This window comes from Mizuhopecten yessoensis, unplaced genomic scaffold (genome assembly GCF_002113885.1).
Source record: "Mizuhopecten yessoensis strain PY_sf001 unplaced genomic scaffold, ASM211388v2 scaffold5229, whole genome shotgun sequence".
In the NCBI taxonomy this organism is placed as follows: Eukaryota; Metazoa; Mollusca; class Bivalvia; order Pectinida; family Pectinidae; genus Mizuhopecten; species Mizuhopecten yessoensis.
Window position 1 is genome coordinate 2,163,896 of NW_018405944.1, and position 23,712 is coordinate 2,187,607.

Consider the following 23,712-nt stretch of genomic DNA (forward strand, 5'->3'; position numbering starts at 1 on the left):
TAAATGATCAGGAAGTGGTATTTTAGTTCAAGTTGAGGAAGTAACACATATAGCGTCTATATATGAGGAAGGAGTACGGTGTTTAAACAGATGTTAAAATCACATATTGTTATCACACCGCTACACGTATAGTTAATAAGATTAATTCATACTATGAATAAAACTCATTGATTTCCAAGCTGAAAATTTTTCTGGATAATGAAAAATTAATTATCATCCAAATATTGAATCGTCGCTAGGAAGATCACCATTTTAATCAATCGAAAGCAAACGTTGAATACCAAGGAAAAGAGAAATTAGTTTGGTATTATTTATACTTCTACAAATTGTTCAGAGGAATACTTATTATAGAAGAATTTTCATAGAACATACAAACTTTGAGCAAGAGTCAATTGCATAGAACAACTGTAATCCTGATCTTCTTCAGAAATGTATTTTGTAGGCTTTCTCCAATAGCATGATTTATGTGATTAGGGAACAATTACATCACCTCTCACTCACGAAAAAAAATAAAAAAAATAAGTTATTCAATCATCAGAGTGTAGTATTTGTCAAATTATTGAACTCATTTACCGAACATTAGGCGAAATACTCATGGATGGCATCAAACACTCCCTCATTAAAATAGATATGACATATGCATGTCTCAATCGATTCATTTACCAAATATGGCATACAATAACGCATGTAATAAGCATTTAGAGAAAATGCAAGCGTTGTTTTAAAAACAAAAGTTGTTCAGACTAAATATATCATTCAAATTTTAGACAACATATTAAATCGTAAGATAAACTATCTATGAATCAAATGTCACATGGGATGGCATAGTAACGTGCATTAAATGCGTCAATTAAAAACGTAAACAATACGTCAAAATGAGATTTTACAAAAGTACACAGCATTGAGTCCATAGTGAGGAAAGTATTGTCTTTCACACAGGCTGTGCTATAAGAGTGGTAAGCGGACTCTTACACACACACGCGCAAACACAAACCATAACAATGATGTCAATTATCTACATCTACATTGTACCAGTTACAGTCGACCTAAAACCTCTTGAAATGTATTTAGTTTAATTTTAAACAATGATATACTTTAGTATAAACAATGATATACTTTATTATAAACAATGATCTACTTTAGTATAAACAATGATATACTTTATTATAAACAATGATCTACTTTAGTATATCATTGTTTATACTAAAGTAGATCATTGTTTATACTAAAGTACATCATTGTTTATACTAAAGTAGATCATTGTTTATACTAAAGTAGATCATTGTTTATAATAAAGAATATAATTGTTTATACTATAGTATAAACAATGATATACTTTAGGATAAACAATGATATACTTCGGTATAAACAATGATATACTTTATTATAAACAATGAAATACTTTGGTATAAACAATGATATACTTTAGTATAATCAATGATCTACTTTAGTATAAACAATGATAGACTTTTGTATAAACAATGATATACTTTAGTATAAACAATGATATACTTTAGTATAAACAATGATATACTTTGGTATAAACAATGATATACTTTAGTATTAACAATGATCTACTTTAGTATAAACAATGATATACTTTAGTATAAACAATGATATACTTTGGTATAAACAATGATATACTTTATTATAAACATTGATCTACTTTAGTATAATAAACTAAGAACAACGTTTCACTAATATTACGTACTTGCAAAGCTGCTCTGAGTTATTGTTAAATTTCCTGTACTTTTGCTGTTACAATATTTTAATGCTTCTTTCGCTAATTAGAAAAACGCTAAATTATGATAAAATCGCTGTATTCCTATACGTTATACACAAGCTATAGCGCTAATTTTTGTTAAGAGTAATTATATAACTTTGTACTGGTGCACGAAAATATGTCTGTTTATGTCTGCCATTTTCAGCAATCTGTTAACTGTCAAAAAAACAAAGGTACCAAGATTGCAACATGTTTCGAACATCTCCCATCGCTTAAATATTGACTCCATTAACAAGGAAATGCAGGACGTTAAGATCATAACCGACCTAGGTGACACTGTTTTCCTAAGGAATTCAGCATATCAAGTTTGATGATACATATGTAGCGTGTCAAAGTATGTGGGGGAAGGCTTTGGATAAGCTGTATCTCACATATTTTGTAATTTTAATTTAGGTCAAAGATCAAAATATAGGTCACAGTGACTAACTTAACTTCACTTTAGAAAAGACATTATTAGCATTATTCATCTGAACTAAATTGTGGTAGATCATGTATGTAATATCATACTTGGCAAAATACACACATATATTTATACCATACCGAAAAAAGAATCACAAATATGGATGTTCCTGAGGCAGACTGCCAAAATATCAAAAGGAACTACTAAAGTTCATTAAGTTTTCACAAGTAACTGGCTAAAATTATCATTTAATTAAGTAATCAAAAGCTTTCAGCAGCCAATTTTTGCAATTTTCTTATATTAAAAAATGGCATTGCATAAGCAGATGTCTATAATTATAACAGTTTATTTAACAAAAGAAGTCCTTTATCCAAGCCATGTAACTAGTCTGAATCATACCATCAGGTTTTTATGCTGTTTCTTACATCGGTTAAAACAGAAAAAAGGTAGAAAAAAAATCAGTACATATCTTTCTATTTGATGAACTGTGATAGTTGTTTCTTGTATTTTTTTTAAATGTTTATGCGAATGCAAGTAAGAATAAGTATGTTTCTTTTTGTGAAATCTTTCAGAAAAAATTTCACAATTTTATAATCACAGTGATGGGGGGGGGGCGGCGAAGGCTTACAAAAGGTTTTTGCACCAATTTTAGGTTCGTCAGGGTGGAATTTCCCTATCCTACACTCCTGGGCACTAAAGAGTATTTTTCTCTAACATTCCAATCACAGAAACCACAGATACGCGTTGTAACTTCCATATCGCGACATCAGAACGTTCCTGATTTCACTTCATCGTGTGATTGTCAAATTGTGATGTCACGCACATTACATTCAGTGAAAGACATTTCTTACACTCGTTTCTTACCCGGGATAGTTGTCATACATGCACAGGAATGAGAGAAGCATCTTACATTTTCAATATATATATATATATAATTTTTTAGGATCACATTAGGTTTCTCACAAAAAGCTTGAACAATACATCTCACCATAACAACAAACGTCATTAATGAATCACAGATCACAAAAGTCTGTAGTAGCTATATTAAATATAGAACATAAAGAATGATAGAGTCTCTTTGTAACATGCATATACTCTACTGTAAAATCACTAATTTTCGTGAGGTTTTTAATTTTGTTGATTTCATCTTCATCCAGGAATACATAGGCCCATAAACTCATTATAAATTTGACTCAAACCGATTCTCCATGTGAGTTGGTACTCGTAATCAACAAATTTATGTCCCAACGAAATTGTAGTTTTGTTGGAAACCACCAAATTTAGGCTCCACAAAAAAATCTGATTTCACAGTATAGATGTCTGTGACAACAAAACACTGCGTTGTTGGTCATTTTCGGCAGTCAAGTGTATCTACTTCAATATTTGTCGTTGAGCTTATCAAGACATAATGTATTGGATGGCATTTTCATTCACAATATACTGGTGGTTGTGTCGAAAATCATTACACGAATATGAGGAAAGCAGTGAGGGGGGAAAATTTTAAAAAATTGATAATGGGGTCCAATATATCTTCTCCTACATATTCATAGGCCTTGTTTCTATGAAAGATGTTTACTTTTCAGCAAATTTCATTTATATCATGATTTCAAAATTACGCCTGTTTTTGTTTCGTTCACACATATATCTGGACGCTTCTTCATGAACTTTTTACCAACGACCATTAGCAACTCTAACATACAGCATAAGCCAATTAAGATTGTCTCAAAATTATTAAAAACCTTGCTTTTTCAACTAAAAACTATTCGTGAATCTCTTTTTAACAGGTATAAAGGGTCTTAAGTATGAAGGTATGATACTATCACATCGTCAATATGGTTGAATTTAGATCCATCACAATCTGATCGTTTAAACTTTGCTTATTGAGTAGTTCAAGAAAAGCACGATATCTACACATCACTTCGTAGTATTGGTGGTCGCAGATGTCCTTCATTGTAGGTCATCATTGTTTATCACAAGACTTGGTAATGCAGCGTCGGTCCACCTGAAAGTCGGTCCCCAGCATCTGTTCACACTAGTCAGCTATCACAAGTATCTTTGCTTCAGAAGCTTGACATCTGGTGGATATATTCATCATCAGCCATAACCTTGCAGTAGTTTCCATCCACACCGAATACCATTTAAATAATTGTGCAAACAGAGTAAGAGTCAATCACAAGAGGTTTAAGCCTTAGTAACTGGACAATTCATATATAGTTATCACAAGTATCAAGGTTCACTCCTGTTATTCTCAAGTGGCGAACTTTAATAAGCATTCTTTCAGTGTCAGTTCTCACACCAGCTAATAATTAAGTTCAGTTGTCAAAATTCTGAAAATGTATATCTCAGAATTAAAGATACAGGACAGAAAACAACTTGACCTTATCAATAAACAGCTTTTCTAATGTATAAGTCATCATGCTATCTGCTGTATATCTGCTGTATATCTGTATATCTGCTGTATATCTGCTCATTTTTGCGGATATCAATATTTACAAATTTGTACCTGGCATATAATTGCAAGGGTTTAATTTTGTGAACCACCAAAAAGGTAACATAGGAGTTAGGTACAGCTTGTTAAACAGACTTTAAATTTAGATTGTGTTTCGTTGTTATTCAATCAATTTAATTCTTTTTTGCAATTTTTATACTGGTCTTGTCAATAAGTACACCCATTAGATGCATAAGGGGTGAAAGCCTAGACAATTAACTCNCCCCCCAAGACACATTTGAACTCTTCAAATGCAAAGGTTGGAAAAGTTCATGATACAATTTCAGAAGTGAATGAGTAATTTTTAGTATATCTATTTGATACTTTTAAGATTGGGAACTATGACAATTGGACATCAGCAATAAACCTTGTCTCTAATATTGGAAAATTGTTTAATTTCCCCATAAATGCAAAACTATCAGATAGGTCCTTTATTACATGTATTTCAGAGCTGTTATGTGTTTGAAAAATCACACAAATAAATGCCTTGCAAAAATTAGCACAACTACACATTTATAATTATCTAGCTATGAACTTGATTTATATATATATATATAAGTCATCACTATTATCCTCACAACAGGTCGTACATAGTACATCGCAAATGCTCCTAAGATCCAGCTACATCCTCCTAATCATACATTAATGATGATTTGAATCCTGTATAACCAGAGCACCAGAGGCGTAACTAACGGACGAATCGCGCATGGTTTTACACTTGCTCGACTGCTCGTACTTGACAAACTTGAAAGACATTTTAAATCCATTTCCATTCCTTTGAATAGCATTCATAGCCTGGAATGAAAAAAAATATAATACAGATTAAAAAACCAAATTACAACATTAGGTATAATCAATAATTGCAGATGTAGGCCACAGGAAATTCAATCTTCCCTTAAGGATCCCAGTCCCACTGTATATACAGTAACCTCCCTTTAACTTTCATTTGGATATAACTGTAGCAGATTTGGGATTGCACACTGCCATTGCCCAGGTACCTTAATTCAAGGTTTCAGCAATGGTACATATAATAATCTGCAGTGCAGTGTCAAATTCTGGTCTGGCTCTGCAGAATATTTTATACTTGGAACACGATTGTTGATTCTATTTTGTTTATTTTATCTCCATTACGTCTTTATTAAAATCCCACAATGTATACTTTTCTTTTCAAAAATGAATTATCAAAGTCGGAAAAATAAGTTTCAAATGCGTTTGTTTCATTTTTTGGCAATGGTACAGGGATTCTTAATCAGAAAATGATTGGACCTTGCAACTTACATTTAGTAGTACACCTATGGGGAAGCGCCCACATATAGTATTCTGGTATTTCTTGAGATAGTCTGTGAACTTTTCAGCATCCATCTTTTCTATTACCTCCATACCCTGTAATTACAAAGACAGTTCTGAAAAAAACACAATTTCAGTACTGACTTGCAAAGCAATACTTACAAGTAAGTTGTGTATTTAGTAATTTTGAAGAAAACAAATTCCATTTCATGGAACAGTATGTTCTGCTTCAGTTGTATGCTATTTTGACTACGAGCTAATTCAGACATATGGGTGGGACAGGAAGGCGGTGGTGGTGTCTTCTAAAGTTTAATAAGTGTAAACAATTTCTTACATAATCTACTGTTACAATCTATAATGTATTTCTAATGTAAAGCGGAAGTAGAGTGACTGTGTGTTCTACATGTGTAATGTCAGCACTTATCATGATCCATAATAATGTGATACTGTAGACTTGTTTTGGTAATTGAAATGAGTTTGACATTGTTATTAATATTCATCTCAGCTTCCTCTGTAACTGCCTTGCACACAAGAGCAGTCATTCCAGTACAGAATGAAACAGCCACAGGGAAGAAAATAACATTAGCTATATGGGTTGCTAGGGCATAAAAGCCTCGACCATGACGTCATCTGGTTATTTCTGGTATAACCAAAACAGGTCTTCTGACAAAGACTTACCATTTTTTAAACTATAGATGGCGACTCATCAAGGCTTTAAAATATAAGTATCGGGGTATGAAACAAAATTCACAATTAATTTGACCTAAATATTGCATTTAGATGGTTAAGTTAGTTTGTGCTTTACATCTTGTTAACAGCGCTAGCTATTGTCATTAAGGACGTGCCAGGTTTAGGTGGTGGAGGAAAACCTTATTGCCTGGAGAAAACATTAACCTACCTACAGCCTGTAGGTTGTGACTGCCCCATGCAGGCCTCGAACCCGCGACCCAGTGATGGACAACTCGTGATCTAAGATGGTCACAGCCTAAACTACTGGGCTTTTGTGCATTATGAAACAAAGGAAGCTAATTATAAATGCTCCAAAGAAGAATCTTGTCAAAAATATTCTTCAGCGCCATCATGTCTCAATCAAGCTACTAGCTGTATACCTTACAAAAGGTTCTTACCATGCTATCTAAAGCCTTGATGGATTCCCAAATTTCCCCGTGTTGCTGGTCGTACGAAACAAAATGGAACCTCTGACCTGCAAAAGTACATCATATGCAATTCAACCTAAAAAAATATTAACTAAACAATTTGCAAACATAGTAAAGTATTGAACGGTTTTGCTAGCAATTGCCATTGTTATTGACAAAAATAACATTATTTTTTTGAAAAACATTTGTATATTGAAAGTGTCATACAACTTCATACAGAGAAGTGCTTTTCAAAAATTAATCATATTTTCTTTTTTGTCACTTTATTTTCATCAACCAGAGTCATACATATCCATGTACTGGACTACAGAATGGGTCTATGGAAAACTGACATGGCAAAGGAATTTCTTTTTTTCTGTATTTTATTGTCTATAGAAAATTTACAGTTACTTTCAATGTACATGTAAATGAACATTGTGGATTTTTGTAAAGCTAAAATTACTTACGGCAGCAATATTCTGATGTTTTGTATGTCACATGTGTAATGTCACAATTATCAATCAACACACATACATTTCATTTAAGTTACTGCTAATTTATGTTAAGTGTTTGTTACTGAAATTCAAAAACAAAATATTGTATATATATCACAATTATTTACCCCAATGACAAAAGTCTGAAGATATCACAAAGAAATTGGTTGGATCTGCCAGATATCTGCTGAACAGGGCCCCATATTCCTGTTCTTTCTCTGTCGTCAGAGATCCAACCAGAACCGGAATGATAGTGAACTGTCCTTGTCGGCTGAAAATACCAATTTACAATATCTGTCACGCTTCAAATGAAATAAGAGTATACGTACCGTGGGGCGCAACAATATACGCCCGTCGAATGCCATATAGAGTTATTTACTTTCTTAAATGGAAATAAGATCTGCATCATTCTAACATGCTATATAAGAAATGTAGGAGAAAATCTCCGGACAAATACTGAAATGAACAAAGGGCAATAACTTTTGCAAAAATCGTCCTATCAAAATTCTTTTAAGGGAGACAATCTTCATATCATGATTATAATGTATACCAAGTTTCAAAGAGATCCGTTGAAAAATTTAGGAGGAGATTGCCAGACAAAAATCAAAGACTGAAATAAACAAAGGGCAATAACTTTTGGAAAAACTGTTGAATCAAAATTCTTTTAAGGGAGACACAACTTCATATCATGATTATAATGTATACCAAGTTTCAAAGAGATTGGTCGAAAAATGTAGGAGAAGTTTGCCAGACAAACGAAAGTTTACGCCAGCCGGCCAGACAACCCCATACCATGCATAATACTTCCGTGAAATTTGACGGGCATATAAAAATACATTAAAAGTATTAACAAAAGTCATTTTAATTGGCAAATGACACTAATCAAACCTTTCAGCTATTTTACAAAACATGACTGCTGATCGTTTCAAATATCACCTTTTTTGCAGAAAATTATATTAAAGTAAAACCTCAATATAATGCCCCTCGTTTCATTTGCCACCTCGTTTACCGCCATCATATTTCTGTTTCTCTTTTATTCTTAATAATTTCTTTATACACTTCCTTCAATCTATTGCCACATCCTTCATAATGCCAAAACTTCCCTGGACAAATGGTGGTAGTATAACAAGGTTTTACTGTATTTCAAACCCTGTTTAAAACTCCCTGCTACTTTCTACAAATATACCGGTAATGCTGTTGTACTAGCCTGAGTTTTCTCTGGCCCTGACACCAGACTTAGACATTTTGACATAGATGTTAGGTGTGGAGCCAGAGCGCACTGCTATATGAAAACGTGGAATTGTCCGACATCGTTTGGTATCAGAGAGTTATGAGGTGCTGACAACAAAAATCTACTATGACACACAACACATACCTCACATATATCGTTAAATGAATTATTTATTGATCCAAATCAGCTCTTACTATCACGAAAAAGCTGCCGAAATTCCATCACTAGAGTCCTCGATTTTCAATCGTTTTAAATTTCCCACCTGAGCGAACATCATTTTTGTAGGTCATGGAGTGACTAATCAACAAACCATACTGATCCAGAAAACAGGATATGTAATTCTTGTTTAGCAGATTTCCAGACCTCATCTTTTTGTTGATTAGTCACTCCTGGATACCAAGCGGTGTCGGAGAATTCCACGTTTTCATATAGCAGTGCGCTCTGGCCCCACACCAGACATCTATATGTCAAAATATCTAAGTCTGGTGACAGGGCCAGAGAAAACTAAGGCTACTACTGTACATGATTTGCTTAAAGATCAATGAAAATGAAATCATTACATCCTAAACTTAGCTGTTTTGAAATGTAATAACACAAACACACAAACACATCAACTTCTCATATAAAAAACATCCCAGACCATCAATTCTGACAGCAGTAGGAACAAAAAGATGACATTAAAAACGCCAAGGTGACAACATGAGAACCCCCCTCCTGGGGTTATTCTCCAGATGAGCGGGCTAAAAACGGTTTAGTTTCAATGACTTTAAACATTTTGTAAATCTCAATAGGTGCTTTTCAGTACTTACGCTTCCATAACTTTGGCTATGTAAGGTAAATGCATTTCTATACTGTGTTCATCCTCATCTGTAGAAATCTTCATGGTTTCAAATTTCCCAGTTGCGTTGAGTTCTTGGTTAACTGAAAGATACAAATATGGAAACAATGACAACGTAAACCGTAGTTGTTTTGGTTTCTGGCTTTAACCCTTTCACCCCTATGTGACTTTAGTAGAATCTACCATACATTGATCTGGGTGAGTCCATTATGGTCCACAGTGGTGAAAGGGTTAAAACGTGCTCAGTGATAGATTTTTCCACATACATTTAGGATCCATGTCTTGCTGCGTTGTGGTTTTTCCTATATGCAATTACATTCCCCTAACTTTTTTCAGATACAATTATAGAACAATTGGGCAAGGACACTTCCGTCAATCAAGCACACTTCCATCGATCAAAAAGCTTGATTAGGTACGTTAGAGCGATAGTTTAGCAGTCTGATATTCCGTGTTCTAATCCAGGTCTAGCCCCACATCTTTTTTTTACACTTAGATCAATGTTAACTCATTCACCCCTGAAGACACTATTGAACTCTTCCAAATCAAAGGTTGGAATACTTCATTATGAAATTTCATGGGTGAAAGTTTTCAACAATATTTTGTTAATTTCATCACCTTTTCATAAAAGTCCCACAAACTATAAGTTTCTTCGAGAAGTTATTTATCAAAGCTATAGTCGTGCCAGAAAAAAAAATGTTTCAAATACAAAGTTTCAGTTTTTGGCAATGGTACAAGCCTTAAAGCAGCACTGCTATAACTACATTGTATATAAACATGTTCGTAGAAGGCTGAAGTCATCATTAATTCAAGGGTGATGGAAAATGAGTTTACACAATTATTAGGTCTCTTTATTTAGAATACTCCTTTATCAGATCTTTTCTCTACATTGTTCTTCTATAATGGCATTAAAAAATAATGCTGGATGGTCTTTTTCAAATAGCCAAGGATTGACTAAAAAAGCACACGGATATATTTCAAATGAGGTCTGTAAATGACTACTAAACAGATAGCACTTTGAATCATGCTGAATGGAAGCACAGTTCATAAATGAATTGATTAATTACAGCATGTGTACAGTAAATGCTGAAATCATTTCTATTTGTTGATATTTCTACATAAATAAAATATTCTACTGATGTTTTTTTCTTTTCGCAAATGCAACAAAAAACTCATGACGTACAATTAATAAGCACAACATACTTTGCTGGTCCACTGTGAGGTCGTACAGAGGGGTTGAATAAATCTCTGTGGCTGTCAGCGCACATCCAGACAGACGCACATGATGGGACGGCCCGAGAATAAACACACGACGCCTGGGAGATCAAAAAGCAGAACAAACATGTAACTTTATATATCAACGGTCAATGCTGCTGAATTTTTCATCAAATTTTACATCAAATTGGACAAAATCTCACAAGCTGTATCAGGGCCATCAGGTTTCTATGCATAGATACAAGATGACTCTACTTTAACATCAAGGTGAAATAGGTTTTACCTGTATATATACAGAGACAAATATACACAGGTTAATCAACAGAGTTTAAGTTGCCATAATCAAAGGAATTATACATTAATTAGTTGGAATATTCAAAGTTGTTTAACTGAAATCTTAGTTTTACGATAGCTACTTACAGCGTGTTCACACTAATTGTAAATCCTAACAGGACTATTTCTGAGTATAGCAAAAGATATACAGGTACTGTATAGCGCTATAAATATGCAGGGTCAATATTTTGCGATTTCGTATTCAGTGCATATTCGTGGGGGTTAAATTTTTAAAACCTGTGAAATACAGATAAACCGTTTGAAAACACTGATCCCGGGCGTCATCATCCGCCAGTGACTTCACTCGAAAGAAAATCAAATGTTTATGAGTATGTACCTTTGTAGGAGTAATTAACTGTAATCAGTTACTGTGCACACATAAATATAATGTGGCCATTTATATGCACGTGTTGTTTTTTACAGGGACTGTCCTGTCCAGTTGTCCGGTGATAATCTGATTTGAGTTCATTTAAGCTTGCATAACAGCGTTGGGTTATAAATATTTTCACCATGTTGTGATAAGGTCAGTAAAAGTGGTTTAAATTTTCGATAATTTTTGCTGGTGTTTAGAATTTGTGAATATTAGTCAAAGTGCGAATATAGCGAAAATATTCCTCTGCAACTCTTCATTCTGATGAATAGCAACACATATTTATAATATCATATAATGGGTTATTTATGCAGGCTTAAATTTTCACAATTTTCACTCAAACTTAGAAAATTTAATTTACCTGGATTATAATTTCGCTATCTAGACATGTGAAGGAACTCAATTTTTGCAGTGTCTTAGTACAGAGACTGGGCCCTCGGCATATTAAGTGTCAAATAAACAAATAAACACGCTTTATTGCAGCATATTTACCGACAACAAGAAAATCTATTTTTCAATAAAACATCAATAAACTATGAGACGTGTGATACAACCTATCTTCAAACATAATTACTCTTAATAATATGAATCATCACAATCACATGCGCGCTATTTCATGACGACATTATTGTTATGAAGTTTATTATCGTGGCTCATTTTAACCCTTGTCATATTAATCTGTGGACCATATTTTGCGTGATGATGTTGTTGACCTGCGAAATCACAAAAATTTCATCCCTGCCGAAATATCCCAGTGTTCTCCGGATCCCCATGCTGTTTCAGCGTCATTACGCATGAATTTTGAGCCGCTACGCATCACCATTTTACTATATACGCATGCATTTGACTGATTATTATTGAGAGGTATATAACAACACAAATATGACTGGAACACCAAGTTCTCACAAACTGATAACCTCTATATGTAGTACAATCAAAAAAAGATGAACAGTGAGCGATATATCTACTTACACACGGGATGGATCCATCTGTTTGTAGGCATGGGCACCACACGCTCCACAGTAGTAGTAACCAGCATGGCTGTAAATACACACAATTAATTTAAACTTTATTTTAATAACATTGAGCCAGTTCATATGTGATTAAACTTCCTGAGGTTGATTTACCCCAAGTTAAACAGTACCCGTGTCACCATATATTTTTTTTAACTCATTCACCCCTGAAATTTCATAACGAACTATTCCAACCTTTGAATTGGAAGAGTTCAAATGTGTCTTAAGGGGTGAATGAGTTATATTAACTGATGAAATATAAATTCAGACTATATTCAGGGCCCTAGAAAGTAGACCCTTGAAATTTTGTTTCCGATTCTCCAAAATTGACTACAATTTGACTCTTGAGTTTGAAAGGACCTGTCTACATAGCTATATGACGTGTGTTTTGACTCTCCAAAGGACCTGTCTACATAGCTATATGACGTGTGTTTTGACTCTCCAAAGTTTAGGTAATTATAAAAAGTTAATTGACTTCTGAAATTGCGAAATACTATGAGTCAAATGAAAGCTCTGCTCGACTTTTTAATATTATGGCCTTTCATTTACATTACCTAGTTACAGTTACAGTTATCATAAACAGGATAAGAGGCTTCTATAGGTTAAAGAGACTATTCTAATGAATTTGACAGTGTTGATTGTACTTACGGGGCTATGATGGCTCGGGCAGGAGCTTGGCACACAGGAGCCTTTGACAGCCACTTTGTGAGTTGAGAGTTTAATTCTCCTCCTGTAAATAAAAAGATACCAGATAAATTAGTTACAAGATATTTTATCACGTAGCTGCATTTTTGACATATTGAAATATTTTCAGGCTATAACATAGACTGGGTATTCAATAATAATAATAGTTTGAGGTTCTTATAAACTGCTTTACCTAGGTCGTCTCAAAGTGGTTCACAAATTATTATCCATGGTTATAGGGCCTTTTGCAACCAGTCAATATCTTTCTCTAGTCAATATCTTTCTCCACTCCCTGGGGAACATACCGCCGGCGCTGATGTGTTAATTAATATTCTAAGGGTTAAGATTATGTAACAAAATCCCAACCGAGGTTGGGATGTTACAGAATCTTAGCCCGAGATAATCCGATCTTGCTCAGTTACAGGTAATTGGTTTTTTATCTGGCACCTTTTAATTTGAAAAAAACTAGTAAATTTTACTAAAATCTACAAGTATCCTGCCTTGGGCCTTAAATGATAATGACCTGTTCACTACTTAAGCTACATTTCAACGCTTCCGAGTAAAACTGTAGTCTGTCCTTACATAGATGACAACGTATTTCAGTGTAGATTATATCTTATCTACAACATCAAATATCTAACAACATTAAAACAATACATAGAACGACAAAACAGAACATATATAATGCAAATTGTCAATTTCAAGCAGTTGACGCAGATGAATACATTGCAGTGTTAGAATTCCACGAAATGTACATAAAGGTACAAGACAGATCGGACGAGATAGAAAATCTAACATGGGGTATGACGTGGGATATCTCTGTCTGAGGTGCGAGAAAAACAAATCCACCCTCCTCAAAGACACAGAACAAACCTGAATTACCATCTGCCTAATGACCGATATAAGAATTGAACATTAAATTCATGACAATTGAGAATGATAAATAGCTCTTAAGAAGAATTGCGTCCTCATAATCATCACAGATCCTGATAACATTATTTCTACTGATTTTTTCATGAGTTACTTCCCTTGAATTGCATAACTAGATAGACTTATTTCTGTACTTTGTACTTGAAATTTTGTATGGTGTTATAATTAGTTGAAAGGGTACATAATGTATCAGAAGAAAAAATCTTTTAACAAATTGCGAAAACATCCCATGCACTATCTGGGCACTCAGTAAGGTTAGCAGCAGATCCAAAGAAAGGATATCATACTTTAAGGCATTTTATGGTGCTGCAGAATATAGCAACCAAAACAATACAAGCCCATAACCATGTGAATGCTGTTAAACTTAGTTACTTTTGTCTCATTACTTGAATACTGTTCAGAGACACAAGTAAAAGTGTTTATAAACGTATACCCAAAAACTGATGGTGTCAAGAAACTTTGGTATATACATACAACAATTCCCATAATTATGAGATCAAATATTACCAAAACTGGATTCAATAAATATATAAACTGGACCAATAATGATATACTTAAGATCACATCTAATTGCAGCTGACCTGGACAATGTGACCATTTATCTTTCTTTCATTCATATTATGTAACTATCAAACTACTCATTCAATTTCCTTTCTATACCATAGATGAATAGTATTTACAATAGTGTCCATTTCTACAAAGTTGTATTAACAAAAGATATATAGATAAATATATAGTATGTGTGTTTCTATTTATAGATTTACATCTTCATGAAAGGATCATGACTCATGCTAGTGGACTGGATGCAGTTATTTTGTTTTATTACCAAGTAGATCTATATTTTAATTGCATTCGTTAAAGAAATACGTAAATATACTGAGAAGACAGACTTTCCACTCATACAGAAAAAAGGTATAGCTACAAAGCTATTACAAGCATTTGTTTGTTGTGTTCTGTTCACGAGATTCCCTTCGGACTCCAGATGGATCAGCTGTTCATAATAACAATCGTGCAAAAAGGTCTCTTTTTTTCAGCCAGGCATATCTCACTGTCCTTACAATACGTTAACCATCGTAAACTTACCATCACCAGAATACCAACTTCCAGCATGTGTTGCCTGGCGAACCTTGGCCATATTCGAACCTATTTTGGTGATATTTTGACAGGAACTTGGGGATTCAGAAGTCTATTTGTCAANGTATAAAGTCTCTACCTCTTCCCTCCTTTAAATTCGCTCTATCCCAAAATATTCCTACTAGTCAACCTTGCTATTATAAGTATGGCGAAAGAAAACTAAATATTATACATACCAGGTTAAGACATAAATGCAGTTCTCTTAAAGATGACCTATTCCTTGCAAACTTAGTTACTGACTCACACTGTCCAAATTGTTTACATCATTGTGAAAACGCATATCACTTCTTTTTTGAGTGCCAACGTTATGCAACTGTTCGTACTGACATGTTTCAAGTTTTAAGTAATTTAAATACACAAATAAGTTTAAAACTACTATTATTTGGAAATGAGTTGTTGGCTTTGGAGGAAAATTATTACTTATTTGATCATGTGCAAAAATTCATTAAATCCAGCGGAAGATTTTGAACTTTATGCTTATATATGTTTATTCCCGTGAAAAATTGACTTGTTTTAAAAATTGAATTTATAATTATTTGTGCCATCATTTGTCTGTAAATTTGTTATGTTAATAGGAGACGGCTTCATAAGTTGAAATAACTTGTGCCTGATCCTTTTGTGCCAATATTTGGACAATAAAATATGTTTAAAGTCAAAGTCCTCTCTTCTATTCCAGGGTTACCAGTCACCATGGTTACTATAGTCACCAGGGTTACTAGTCACCAAGGTTACCAGTCACCAGGGTTACTAGTCAATATCATCAGGGTTACCAGTCACCAGGGTTACTAGTCACCAAGGTTACCAGTCACCAAGGTTACCAGTCATCAGGGTTACCAGTCACCAGGGTTACTAGTCACCAGGGTGACCAGTCAACAGGGTTACCAGTCACCAGGGTTACTAGTCACCAGGGTTACCAGTCATCAGGGTTACATCTCTATCCAGTGATAAACTTTGATGACGTATTTTATTTTCAAATAAAACTCCAGAGGTTACGCTCATCTTTGCTCTCTGCATCTCTGGAATGTGTCATATCAAAATCGAAGGCTCAGTGTGCACCACCTTGAGGATGAAACGAGAAAACAAGTTTGATCATTTAATGTACATCAAAAGATTGACTGGCTTTAAAGTCGGACGTTGCATGCTCTTCTGTTATCTTCAAAGGACATGAATCATCTTAGCGAGTGATCAAGTTTATTTTACCTGAGAACATGACATATTCCAGCACTGGAGTATCGAAGATGCTAGCTACATGTACGTATTTATATGTGTAGGTATAGTGTGTGTATAAGTGTTGTTATATTGATGTTTAGTGATTATGATACTGTTGGATATGTAAAAACGTCTGGGTGAGTGTGCTTTGTGTGAAATGTGGTAGCATGTTCTTGTTCTGTAGATGTCCAATACTCTGTGTACAATTGATTTATTTCCCAATCAAATTTCTAAATCCTCAGTCCCTGTGATATATGTACCAGATGTCTGTAGCAAAATGGCAGTTTTTATTGTTACAGCTATATATTCGGATCTAAACTAAGGTGTTCAAAGTATTGAAATATTACTCTGATTAGTTTAGGTCCAAATATAACTGTAACAAATTCTAAGGTCCCTGTGGTGCAGTGTAAAAAGGAACCCACAGCTAATAGTCGATATTAATTCTTAAGCATTTATGTTTTGGCGAAAAACCTGCATAATTGCCTTCTAATTACAGTAACAAATGGTTTTGATGTAAATTTCCATCGCTGCTTATTATGATAAAAGTTATTAATTTCAAATCATATAATTTATTAGAAATAGCTATTGTAAATGCTTTTGCTTTCCCCAGTTTTTCGTTTTTGCGGAAATTCGAGAGGGTATTTATTCCCTAATTTAGCTGGCCGAAGAAATTGATATTCTCGAAATAATAGCTTATCAAACTCAAAAACTTAAAATTCAAACAATATTTTGATAACATATATGTCTCTTGTCAAGTAATATATCATGTATACTATTCTTACATAAAATGGAAAAATAATATGATTGACTTCTTCGTCTACTTTTGTTGTAAATGTCATTGTATGATACAGTGATACAGTCATTATTGAGATCATTACGAAGGTTCGAAAACAAAACAAAAACGGGGGAGGGGGGGGGGGGGGGCAATATACCCAAATGGTCAGATCGGTTGGACCAGGGTTGGCAGTTTATTAAATATGGACAGACTCAGTGATTCGATGTTGCTTTCTGGTGAGCTTTGCATAGACTTTCAATGTTTGCATAAATAGTTGCAGTTCCGTCCGGCATTATCCCTGAAATATCCCATTTGAAACAGACGAAGAGGTTAATTGGTTCATATAAATAAACATCTCTCAAAACAACGTCTCACGTTCAAAAATCCGTTAAATGACGAAAGAAACGTTTACAATATATCACTAACAGTTGTATAAATAAAGGATCCATTTCATATGAGATTTATGAAAAATTCGTGACGAGTTTCATAAGTTCCTTTATACAATCGCTTGATTTCCACCGACGTCATTAGCCCGGACCACAGGTATCTCTCAAGGGGCGTTTCGACTCCTATCCTGGAACGCTGTGATATATATTTTGTCACATGTGTTTTTACCATGTGATATATTATGTGATGTGTTTTTAACGCTGTGATATATTTTTGTAACGTGTGTTTTTACGTTGTGATATGTTTTGGGACGTGTTTTTCACGCTGTGAAATATTTTGTCACGTGTGTTTTTACGCCGAGATATATTTTGTTACGTGTTTTTAACGCTGATATATATTTTGTCACATGTGTTTTTACCATGTGATATATTTTGTGACGTGTTTTTAACGCTGTGAGATATTTTTGTAACGTGTGTTTTTACGTTGTGATATATTTTGTCACGTGTGTTTTCATGTTGTGTGATATTTTGTTCTGTGAATCCATAATGTGATATATATTTGTGTATAAACAGTCGTTTCATTTCCCATAGTATGTAGTGCTCAACGCCAGCAAGCTTCATACTTACAGCTAGCGTTTGGTTCGTAGGAGGAAGCGGTTTAAGTGTCTTAACAAAACCCTTTGTGTCCTTAAATATAGGTCAAGGTCATTTCTTTTCACAAACATTGGTGTGTTAATCTTGGTTCTTGAGAAGAAACTGTTAAAGTGTTTTGACAGATTTGACCTCTGTAACCTTGTATTGTAATTGTAAACTTTAGTAACTGCATTTATTCTAATAGATTTTAATGTTTTTGCTATCAAACGAATTTCAAATGTTAATTTTGCTTTGTCATTATTATTTTCATTGATTGCATTTAAAACTGGTCATTATTAAAAAGGAAATACTTTGTACTGCGCGGAACGACAACACTACTTGTATGACTGGAGTTCTTTGGTTTTGACCTATATATAGTCAGCCGATAACACATAATTGTGTTAGAAAAAAAAATCTTCAAATATTGAATGTTATGTGATAAAAAGAATCTCACATTCATGTCCATGTCATATAGAATTTATTAAACGAGTTCAATAATTTGATATGACACCAGCCTAAAGATCCTCTATTTACAATATGCGTGCTAAAGATTCATATAAAACGAAAACATACATAGAACAGCACTCAATACAGGAGACCAGAAGTTAATCGACACGTATTCACTTCCTTGGAAATACTAAAGATATCATCAAGCGTACATGTCAGTTTGTAGCAGTAGTCAGTACGCCTAGTGGCCCGAAACATGTAAACTGAAGTTTTAACGACTATTTCTCAGTTATTGTTCTCTTAGTCCTCTCCTACTTATTTCATTTTCATTTATTTACACAATTATTTCTATGTTGTTGTTTAACGTCGATCGGAAGCTTGAGCTTGTGAAGACGTCTAAATCTCCTCTTCTCACTTGATTTGTTGCGAGCAGAATAGCCTGCCATCAACGGACTGCGGTTGCGCAGGGATTACAACTATTTACAATGTATCAAGCTTTTACACTATATTTTATTGTGAAGACTTGTTTATTATAATAATAATAATTTATGTATGATTTAAAAAAGTTATGTATATACCCTCAATTATACTATAGGGAGTAACTTACATTTTAATGGTAATATGTTTATTACTAGTTCGTTTCTTTTAATGTTAGAGATCCCATGTGAATCATTAATGATAAAAGGAAGGGCAGAACTTCCTGGGGTGATTCCTCCACAAGTCTCTATGAGATGATAAGCTTCCACAATGTCAAAATATACATATAGGACACACTTAAAATAAATGAGGTTGAAAACTGTAGAGAAATGTGGTGTACACTGTACAAAACCATCTCTACATGGAGAAGGGGATTGCTCTTAGGTCCCAAAATCAGTACCAATGTGGAGGAAATCACTCACGTGTTGTCGGTCTGATGAAAAGAGACCGCGCCGAGATGTCACATCGATATTGTAGGCGCGGTCTACAGTTTAAAGGAGGCAACTCTCTCGAAATTTACAACAAAACCCCTTTTCCAAAAATACTGCATCAACTCCTTCACTTTCTAAGCAAGATACACAGCAACGCGTTAGAAAAATGCATATATCGTTCGCGCGCTATTAATACTTCTTTCTATGACGTCACTATAGACAGTCGTCACGCGAGATTTCCTGTCGTCATTGTCACTGTTGCTAGCGACGAAGGAAGCTACAGCTTAACGAAGACGTGCGAAATCGAAGGAGATAAACAACTCTGTTTTGATAACTTTCAAATTAGGTACAGGACTTTTTATAGGTATGTACATGATCCGTGTATTTGTACCAATTGTTTGGAATACGTATTTGTTCCATCTCTATGCAATGTATTTTTCTACTTATCGATCATACGATACGTACCTGTCTAAAGTGAAGTTACCGTTTGACACATTGATCATACATGTTTTAAGTGAATTACCATTCCTCTCATTAATAATTCCTGTCTAAAGCGGAGCTTTTATTTTACTCAGCAATCAAACCTGAATAAAACGGACATACTGTTAAACTCGTCAATTATACCTGCCTAAAGCAGAGTTATAAATGCAGGTTGTTTACTCATCAATCATACTTGTCTAAAGCGTACTTACTACTTACTGCTTAAATCATCAACCATACCTGTCTAAAGCGGACTTACTGCTTAACTCATCAACAATACCTGTCTAAAGCGGGGTAACTGCTTACCCCATCAACCATACCTGTCTAAAGCGGGCTAACTGCTTAACTCATCAACCATACCTGTCTAAAGCGGGCTAACTGCTTACACCATCAACCATTCCTGTCTAAAGCGGGCTAACTGCTAACCCCATCAAACATACCTGTCTAAAGCAGGCTAACTGCTTACCCCATCAACCATACCTATCTAAAGCGGGCTAACTGCTAACCCCATCAAACATACCTGTCTAAAGCGGGCTAACTGCTTACCCCATCAACCATACCTATCTAAAGCGTGCTAACTGCTTACGCCATCAACCATACCTGTCTAATCGGGCTAACTGCTAACCGCATCAAACATACATGTCTAAAGCGGGCTAACTGCTTACCCCATCAACCATACCTATCTAAAGCAGGCTAACTGCTTAACTCATCAATAATACCTGTCTTAAGCAGAGTTATAAATGTAGGTCGTTTAACACATCAACCATATCTTTTTTAAACGGAATTTGTGTTTAAATCACTCACCTTACTTTCTAAAACTGAGGTACTTCTGAGCTCGATGGGTATAATGTATAATTCCATTTTGCATTCCATTTTACAGGTTTTGGTTAATAATAAAACGTTCAAATAGGCCGAGCCAGGTACGAAAATATCTCGAGTCCCCATCACAACGAAATACGTGTCATGGGCCGAAAACTGTGATTGTAAACGTTGCACATACATGGTCTGTCAGAAAATAATTCCTGCACGCAAAAGGTTTATCGTCCAATAGTACAAGATTATAAACCAACTAAAAGTGTTGTTGAATCATAGAAGTGGTAGAATCAAGTTTTACAGACATGATTTTTTTTTTCAGATTCTACAATGGAAGATGAACAGCTGCGACAGATTGCACAACTTTTGGTGAATAACGTCATAGAGAAAGCCGTTGATAAAATCAAATCCGAGAAAAAGGAAATAGACGAAGGTTTTGACCAGGGGGTACATGATATTGTAGGGCTGGCCATTGGACGGTCAATCACTGCCATACGCGAAGGTCAAAGTTCGCCAACTGATGATAAGATGAAGGGATTTACTCGACAATTGGATAAGGAGGTAGACAGCATTGTAGGGCTGACAATTGGACGGTCAATTGAGGCCATACGTGAAGGTCACAGTTCACCAACTGACAATAAGATGGAGGGAATGCTTGGCCTAAACAAGACCTTGGTTAACGCAACACCGGAAGTAACAATTGGCGCAACAGGAAGCAAGCCCGTGGAGGAAAGAGACACACAAATTAAGTCATGTGTGAAAGGTAAAGGAAAGGATAATCAGCTTCAGATTGTCACCTCCGACCCCGTCAAAGGTAACTTTAAAAAAGAAATAACAATTTCCATAATACCGCTTGTGCTATTTCTATAAAGTTATAACTAAATAGGTTTTGTAAGAGTAAATGTCATAATCTTAAATTAATATGATAACAAAGTATTTTTATTTATGTTTCGAAATGAATCATTCATTACTGTTTTTGCATTCTCTTATGAACAAATAGGATCGTCTAAACTCAATAAGGCTTTATATGGATAAAAGCATCACTTCAATCTTAATGGACCCTCTAAACACATGTCTGTAAATTTACTTTCTAAACACATGTCAGTACAATTTCGTTCTAAACACATGTCAGTAAATTTTCGTTCTTTATACATATCTGCAAATTTTCGTTCTAGTTACATGTCTGTACATTTTCGTTCTAAACGTATGTCTGTACATTTTCGTTCTCTGTTGCTTAAGACGACAAACTGGCAGGACTCGAGACAGAGCAGGCGACTGAACATCAGATGAGCAAGACTTCCAGCACAAAGAATGTACTGAAACGATTGATAGACAGGATCCTCAAGGTAAGGTTGCTGTCTGGTTTCTGTAGACAAACAGTATTATTAGATTCTTGATCAGTGTCTCGTTATTCTAACAAAAGCTCAAATCTCTTGAAAAATACATATATCATTTCTGAATGACCATCAAACCCTATCGCCACTAGATGCAGTAATTTCACATAAAATGCTTGTTCGATTACATGTGAAACGAAGTTGGAAAGGAAAGTTGAACTTGTTAGCTTCATAATACAAAATAAGGACTCGTAATCAATTCAAATCTAAATTTTGTTATTTTGTTTATGAAATAGTTCAGAGTAACAAAAATTTCCTCGAAAGGTCTACTTACTTTGTAACTTGAATGCATTTAATTATTACATTTTAACGTTTTGTTTTAGAGAGACAAGAAAGAGGCGAAGGGCATCAATGCCGCCACAGCTGGTGAGAATATTATTTACTCGACACTCATTTGAAAAAGACATCTTCATTAAAATTAATTGGAAAGATATTCGAGTCTTTCCGACTGATTAAATTCAATCGGCAAACCACTCGGCGTTTTCCGGCAAAAAAATTAAAAATAAACTCCTCTGGAAAGGTCCGAATGTTTTCCTACTGACTTCTATACAATTGGAAAATCAAAAAGTCCACTCTTGCCTTTTGTAATACAGATTTTTCTTAGCACTTCCTTTTTCTTGCATTGAAAGGCCCGAGTTCAATTTTGATTTAAGACATTTTTTTATCAGACCAACTAGCCGTTTTTGTACTTCCTTTCTTGATAGTACACTTATATTTTTGACGTAAATGTGTCATTTTCAATGTCCAATAGGTGGCAGCACCAGCACCTCAGTCGGGGGAAAGAAGAGTTCATCCAAAGCCAATAACAAGAGAGACTGGATACGTAGAAATCTCCTGTGCTGCTTCGTCAGACAGACTGCCACAGTTGAGCCTCTATTTGAATAAATACAGCCAGAGAAACAAGTCATGAACAAAAATAAGAAAAAAAAGTCTGTTTTGTACAATATGCCGGAAAATTGGAACATGACTTGAATAATAGTTATAGAAACAATAAGAAAAATAATTTTGAATTATATTGACACCTGCGACGTGACCTTTATGTCAGCTAGAAAGGTCAAGGTAGAGTCAACCACAGCATTTGGCGCAATGTTAAAAATAGCTTTCCCATTTTCGATGATGTCTTGTTTTCTTTTTCTTATTATTTTCTTCTTCAAATAGTGTTGATTTTATGAAACGAAAACAACACAGTGTCACCATGGAGATAACATTTCCATATAAAAACATAATTTATATATATTACGTAATTTTACTTATCAAGTTATTGTTTACATTCATGTGTTTGAAGAAAAGGACTGTGATAAGTTGTGAAAACCTGTGTCCAATTCTTTTGTAAG

General features: G+C 34.5%; 2 protein-coding genes across 2 annotated transcripts; one reads left to right on the top strand and one right to left on the bottom strand.

Moving 5' to 3' along the window:
• Window positions 1-1,363: 1,363 nt before the first annotated feature.
• On the bottom strand, window positions 1,364-15,390 carry LOC110450464 (protein MEMO1-like). The gene is made up of 9 exons (XM_021498008.1): window positions 15,283-15,390; window positions 13,234-13,315; window positions 12,545-12,613; window positions 10,858-10,970; window positions 9,629-9,740; window positions 7,717-7,859; window positions 7,086-7,162; window positions 5,950-6,054; window positions 1,364-5,466 (listed from the first exon to the last, which is right to left on the bottom strand). The coding sequence occupies exons 1-9, from the start codon at window positions 15,332-15,334 to the stop codon at window positions 5,314-5,316; spliced, it is 906 nt and encodes a 301-aa protein (XP_021353683.1). The 5' UTR covers window positions 15,335-15,390; the 3' UTR covers window positions 1,364-5,313.
• Window positions 15,391-19,942: 4,552 nt separating this feature from the next.
• Window positions 19,943-23,595, top strand: LOC110450510. Its single transcript, XM_021498062.1, has 5 exons — window positions 19,943-20,055; window positions 21,307-21,798; window positions 22,224-22,330; window positions 22,702-22,744; window positions 23,130-23,595. Exons 2-5 carry the CDS (start codon window positions 21,315-21,317, stop codon window positions 23,261-23,263), a joined length of 768 nt encoding a protein of 255 aa, XP_021353737.1. The 5' UTR covers window positions 19,943-20,055; window positions 21,307-21,314; the 3' UTR covers window positions 23,264-23,595.
• Window positions 23,596-23,712: the final 117 nt, after the last annotated feature.